Below are 7,026 nucleotides of genomic sequence, written 5' to 3'. Positions count from 1 at the left end.
TGAGGTGACAGACAGTACTAACCACTACACAACCATGGAGCCAATGTCTGATTCCAGCCTCTTGAGACAAGGTTCACCATTCTAAAGTAGAAAGGATCAATAAAGACCAGCTTCAAAAAGAGTATTGATGAGTTTCTGCCCTCAATGTAACAGTACAGCTACCAGGTGATTGTGTGTTGTGTTGTGTTGTGTTTTGTTGTGTTGTGTAAAGAGGAGAATGTGAGCAAGTGAGACAGCATGTATGAATGTGAGCAGGTGAGACAACACGTATGAATGTGAGCAGGTGAGACAGCATGTATGAATGTGAGCAAGTGAGACAGCATGTATGAATGTGAGCAGGTGAGACAGCATGTATGAATGTGAGCAGGTGAGACAGCACGTATGAATGTGAGCAGGTGAGACAGCAGGTGAGACAGCATGTATGAATGTGAGCAAGTAAGACAGCATGTATGAATGTGAGCAGGTGAGACAGCAGGTGAGACAGCATGTATGAATGTGAGCAAGTGAGACAGCATGTATGAATGTGAGCAGGTGAGACAGCACGTATGAATGTGAGCAGGTGAGACAGCACGTATGAATGTGAGCAGGTGAGACAGCATGTATGAATGTGAGCAGGTGAGACAGCATGTATGAATGTGAGCAAGTGAGACAGCATGTATGAATGTGAGCAGGTGAGCATGTATGAATGTGAGCAGGTGAGACAGCATGTATGAATGTGAGCAAGTGAGACAGCATGTATGAATGTGAGCAGGTGAGACAGCAGGTGAGACAGCATGTATGAATGTGAGCAGGTGAGACAGCATGTATGAATGTGAGCAGGTGAGACAGCATGTATGAATGTGAGCAAGTGAGACAGCATGTATGAATGTGAGCAGGTGAGCATGTATGAATGTGAGCAGGTGAGACAGCATGTATGAATGTGAGCAAGTGAGGCAGCATGTATGAATGTGAGCAGGTGAGACAGCACGTATGAATGTGAGCAGGTGAGACAGCAGGTGAGACAGCATGTATGAATGTGAGCAAGTAAGACAGCATGTATGAATGTGAGCAGGTGAGACAGCAGGTGAGACAGCATGTATGAATGTGAGCAAGTGAGACAGCATGTATGAATGTGAGCAGGTGAGACAGCACGTATGAATGTGAGCAGGTGAGACAGCACGTATGAATGTGAGCAGGTGAGACAGCACGTATGAATGTGAGCAGGTGAGACAGCATGTATGAATGTGAGCAGGTGAGACAGCATGTATGAATGTGAGCAAGTGAGACAGCATGTATGAATGTGAGCAGGTGAGCATGTATGAATGTGAGCAGGTGAGACAGCATGTATGAATGTGAGCAAGTGAGACAGCATGTATGAATGTGAGCAGGTGAGACAGCAGGTGAGACAGCATGTATGAATGTGAGCAGGTGAGACAGCATGTATGAATGTGAGCAAGTGAGACAGCATGTATGAATGTGAGCAGGTGAGCATGTATGAATGTGAGCAGGTGAGACAGCATGTATGAATGTGAGCAAGTGAGACAGCATGTATGAATGTGAGCAGGTGAGACAGCAGGTGAGACAGCATGTATGAATGTGAGCAAGTGAGACAGCATGTATGAATGTGAGCAGGTGAGACAGCACGTATGAATGTGAGCAGGTGAGACAGCAGGTGAGACAGCACGTATGAATGTAAGCAGGTGAGACAGCATGTATGAATGTGAGCAAGTGAGACAGCATGTATGAATGTGAGCAGGTGAGACAGCAGGTGAGACAGCAGGTATGAATGTGAGCAGGTGAGACAGCATGTATGAATGTGAGCAAGTGAGACAGCATGTATGAATGTGAGCAGTTGAGACAGCAGGTGAGACAGCAGGTATGAATGTGAGCAGTTGAGACAGCAGGTGAGACAGCAGGTATGAATGTGAGCAGGTGAGACAGCAGGTGAGACAGCAGGTGAGACAGCAGGTGAGACAGCAGGTATGAATGTGAGCAGGTGAGACAGCAGGTGAGAAGACGGTCTCTCTCTCTCTCTCTCCGTCAGTGAGTCAGCTCGCTGTGTTTTCACAGCACCTCCTGAAAAAATTCCCTCAACAGCCTCCAAATCAATGATCCTCCTTCAAGTTGAGAGGAGTACTTTCTCTTTTTTCACCCTACTTTCCGAGGAGTGTGGATAGAGTCTACCCACCCGCTCAGACTCTGCACCATTTTACGCAGGTTTGTTGTTTCCATTTTATGGCGGAATGAAATAGACTATCGATTTAACTTGTCCTATTTCAACTTTGGAAGAAATTGGATTTTTAAACGAGCTGGGCTGGGCATGTGTGTCCGGGCCGCCCGGGAGCAGGACGAGCATCACGGGGGCTGACGGACTCGCAGGTCGGATTGCGCAAAGCAGCGAGCGGCGCCCGTGATTCATCCGCAGCTTCCAGACGGCAGCGCAGCGCAGCGCAGGTGGAGGCGCAGAGGAGGCTGGACGGACGGATGCGGCGGACAGACCTGGATGCTCAGTACCTCAAGAACGGAACTGCTTTTCTCTGCCCACCGGAGGTGCGGCGGTTTTGGACCCAGCGGCTCGTGCTGACGCAGCTCAAACGGTTTTCCTCCGCGAGACAAAAGTTTCACTGTTAAAACATGATGTTCTGCACCGTTTCTGCTCCCGCGTGCAGTGATGTGGATTCCGGTGTAACTGGACAGTCTCCACTTGAGAAATAGCTGCGTTTCTTTCGTGCTTGATTTCGGTGTCAATCTGAACCAACAGAAGGTCTTTTTTTTTTTTTTTTTTTTTTTTTTTTTTAATTCCCGCATATCATCACGCGCCCGGATTGAATCCGTTTGAATTAATGTCGCACTCCATAATGGACTTCCTCGGATTGTACTTTTTACAGCTGGCTCTCATCGGTAAGTCCACAAACACTCAAATCAGATCTCACGCACTTGAACTTGAAGCTCCGTCCTGTTAAATTCACCTGTTTTGAAATGCGAGCGTCACCAACCGTGTCTCGGGTGTTTTTACGCATCCTCATTCGCTCGCGTTTGTCCAACTTGCATGTTGAGGTGTTGATGAGCCAGATGTGTTGGTGTGGACGGACGTGTCTCCGGGGTCCCGGATCGAGAGAAGAGGCTCGCACTGGTTTGAAAAGACCTCAGTGAAAGTCTGCAGATCAGATCAGATCAGATGTGATGGAGGAGCGGGACTCTGCTGTGCAGCCTGGGAACGTTTCACCCTCTCAGCAAATTCTTACATCTTTGTTTTTGTTTTATCTCTCACCTTTCCGAAGCATTAGCCATTTGGAAGTCAATTTTATTCACCCTAAACACTTGAATAAACGAAAGTAGACCGAGTGTGGAAAAGATGGAAAATGGCTCCAAAGCTGCTTCTGCTGCTGTTTCGCTGCGAAAATGCCAATGCAGAAAAGTGTGTGTCAAACTGTTGGTATAGGCGCACGTGCGCGAGAGCGTGTATGGTGAGATCTGTGCGCGCGCTTTTGCACCTGCCTCTGCAGGTGAATCGTGCGTGTGTGTGCGCGCGCGCGTGCAGAGTGGAGTGTGAGCGCGCACTGGCTGCTTGCGTAAAACGAACCGATCAAAGTGGCGCGCGTGTGATGAAACCACCACTGTGACCACCGGCAACACACACACACACACACACACACACACACACACACACACACACACACACACACACACACACACACACACACACACACACACACACACACACGCCAGGTGGTACAAGTCCTCTTCAATGTCACTGTGTTTCTGCTTGTCAGATTCATGTAAGGTACAAACTCTTCTCATTTGTACAATGGAAGAGAAAAAAAGCCTTTCTGCAGAGAGTGGATATGGGCTGGAAACAAGACGCACAGATGGAGCGATTTGTATTTGTAAGATTTATAGCCTAGATCATGACAGCTCCACATCGCCGACCCATTTCCCTTTGCTGCGGCTGCGATTTCAGCCACTGTGGAGACCCTGACGGCAGCTTTGCATGCTGGGAGTGCACAGGAAATTGTGGGGCTCCTAGTGAAGGTGTTCCGCCACTTGGAACTCTGAAGCACACACTCACAGCACTCTTGGTACCAAGAAGCGGAGCTAATATGTTCCCCTGTCGCCTCTCGCTCGTCACGTCGTATGTAAAGCCTGAGCCACCACACTGCGCTGTCACTCAGGATATGGGCTGAGTGGGTAAGTGGAGGCAGGATGTGTGTGTGTGTGTGTGTATGTGTGTGTGTGTGTGTGTGTGTGGGGGGGGGGGGGGGTGTCGCTCGTGTCTTTCTCCTCACACATTCTCACCTTGTCAAAGAGATGTGTCAGAACCGCTCTCAGCTGAGGCCTCCTGATCCTGTCCATCAGCCACACAGAGGCCGACAGTGCTAGGGAGTGTGTGTGTGTGTGTGTGTGTGTGTGTGGGGGGGCAGAGTAATCCTCAGGGGTGGGGGTCGCTCTATGGGAGGAGCAACTTGACATAAATGTTGGTAGCAGCATGATTTCTTCTTCTTTGCTGGGCTGTCCTTGAGCATACGGCTCGGTGTCACATGAACACTGGTTCAGGCCTCCACATCCACGACGTTTCAAGTAGAAACGCATGCAAAGCTTAGTGTTTCCCCGGCAACATTTTGTTTCCCTTATAACAGCATGACGTCACATGGCTGCTGCTCGAGGCGCCGTCTCTCTGCGTGTTTTGGACTATTGAAGGTTTTGCTGTTGAATGGAAATCAAACAGTTTAAGGCGCCGGTCACACCACAGAGTTTCAGGTGGAAACTAATTGTTGTGTTTTCACTTCAGAAAAGTTTTACATTTACATGGCAACATTCTGAAAACAATGTCCGTTTCCACAGACATGGCAGAAAGACGGAAAACAATGTAGTTATCATGCTTTGCCACTACTGCATGCTATTGTTTGTTTTTGTAATAAAACCACTCACACTTGCAGCAGAGAACAACGAGCTCTAAACGTTAACGACAGGAGAACACAGACATTCTCGTGGACAGACCACCAAGTTGGATTGTTATTACGCTGACTGTCAAAATAAAAGTACCAAGTCCAGGAAAAGATGTCCTGGGAGCCATGACACCACGGAGGAACCGTTGTCCTCATTTGTCTCTACTGAGCATGTGCAGAACTCCAAGTGAGTACAGTCATGGTGACCAGGAGCAGAGCTTCCACCTTTTCCATAGTGACAGAGCCCGAGTGTTTTCCGAAAGTGTCATTTTCCCTCGTTTACACAACGACAGAGTTGCATCATTACCAACCAGTTCTACCTGGGGAGAAACAAACGTGTGTGTTCAGTGGCTCCAAGAGCTGTTTCCTTGTAAACGGACCGCCAAAATGCTATGGAAGTTTTGTGTTTTCACTGGAAATGGTCACCCTAATATCAGACGTACCACTTCTGCTCTGCTCTCTGTGCTTTGGTTTCCCTTCAGAGGTGGATGCAACATGAGTTTACCTTTACGCAGGAGCGTCTGCTAGGCAGGATCATGTGGAAACGGCATCAGTCACATGAGTGCTGCGATCAACAGACTTCCCTCCACGGTGTATTTGGTGGATGGCGGGCTCCTGCAGCGTGGCGCTGGTATCGATACGCACAAGTGGTCATAAACAAACTGGAGGTATGCAAAGTGCCGGCGTGGAGCTTCCGTCTACACCAGCCGGTGACAAAATCTCCCTCCCGCTGATATTTGCATACTCAGACACAGAAAGTGCCATTTCAGGAGAACGCAGTGGTTTAGCAAGCAGCTCCGTTCCTGCTGCAAAGCCCTCGTTCCCAATAAAAACAGGAGTTTCCAGGCCGAGCGGAGCTCTAATGACGGCTGCTGCTATCCAGAGCTGCAGTTAGCTCCAATCCAGGGTAATGAATGTCTCTCTGGTGTGCTCTGGCAGAGTGGACGTATGCAAGAACAGCGCGCAGCGCTTTCTGCATTCCCTTAACTTGTGGGGTTTAAACTCGTGCAATACAAACAGAGAGGCAGTGAAACAAAGCATCTATGTACCTCAGATTTAAATGAACATATTTGCTCGTGACGCTCCAGTGATAATCTGCCCACACCCCGTGAACATTTTTGCAATCATTACTGTAATTAGCTGACCAGGTTTCTTTGCATATTACAGTGATGGCGAAATACGTGGGACAGTCGGTCATTACCGATAAAAATGCCCTTGGTCCTGTTAATATCCTCTTAAATCTAGTCTCATGTCCGAATTTATCATTGATCACTCTCAGGGCTGGACATTAAGGCTTACCCCAATGTCTGGGGCGAGTAGAAGCTTTGCTTGGGCAACGGAATCATCTTCCCACCAGCTTCTACTCGCCCCGGACGTTGGGACAAGCCTTATTGCCCATCTCTGAGAGTGATCAGTGATAAATTCGTGACATGAGACCAGTTTTAAGAGGATATTAACCAGACCAAGGGCATTTTTATCGGCCTTGTGGTTTGTTTGTTTTTTTTTTTACTGTAATTTAACCATTTTTCAGACCCAACCTGCAAAGATTTCTGATCAATGAAGCCTCGTCTGCTTTACTGTTGCTGAAATGACTCCACAGTGTTTCCCTGCCGCTGCTCTACAAAATGTGGAGTCCACAGTCCACACTTTGCAGCCACCAAGCAGGCTAATGTAGTAGCACTGTGCTATCCAACTTTTCATGACAACATGTTGTTGTTTGAACGTATATTATGCTCAAAAAATCGCAAAGCATCGATGTTAGCAAAGCCGTTGTCCAGCAAGGTGGAGCTCTGCCGCCAGAGGTTACCGTTTTAAAACGCCAGCTCTGCGAGGAGAACGGCGCTGACCGCGGCATCAAACAGCAGCTCCTCCACGGTAGCGGGTGATTCACACCTCCGTGAGGCTTTGTCCTCCTCCACCTTAAACTCCCTGAAACTAGTCCCAATGGTTGGAGCTGCGTTAGAGCTGGAAACATTGTGTTGCTGCTGCGTTGCTAAAGAATTTCTCCAGGGATTAATAAAGTGATTGTGAGGTTTTAAAGATAGAACTAGTTTATTATGAGATGATGATGTCACGGAGACCCCCACATTGTCCACATGGA

At 48.2% G+C, this 7,026-nt stretch overlaps 1 protein-coding gene across 1 annotated transcript in view; it reads left to right on the top strand.

Annotated features, from left to right (window-relative positions):
* Positions 1–2,822: 2,822 nt before the first annotated feature.
* Positions 2,823–7,026, top strand: part of gfra4a (GDNF family receptor alpha 4a) — a gene marked incomplete at both ends in the record, with an annotated part of 156,982 nt that continues 152,778 nt past the window's right edge. Inside the window, one exon of the mRNA XM_080513086.1 lies at positions 2,823–2,880. Coding sequence (XP_080369212.1) covers positions 2,823–2,880 — 58 coding nt within the window. The remainder of the gene's footprint in view (positions 2,881–7,026) is intronic.

The sequence above is a fragment of the Blennius ocellaris genome (genome assembly GCF_963422515.1).
Source record: "Blennius ocellaris genome assembly, chromosome: 17".
In the NCBI taxonomy this organism is placed as follows: domain Eukaryota; kingdom Metazoa; phylum Chordata; class Actinopteri; order Blenniiformes; family Blenniidae; genus Blennius; species Blennius ocellaris.
This window is presented reverse-complemented; position numbering and strand designations above follow the sequence as displayed.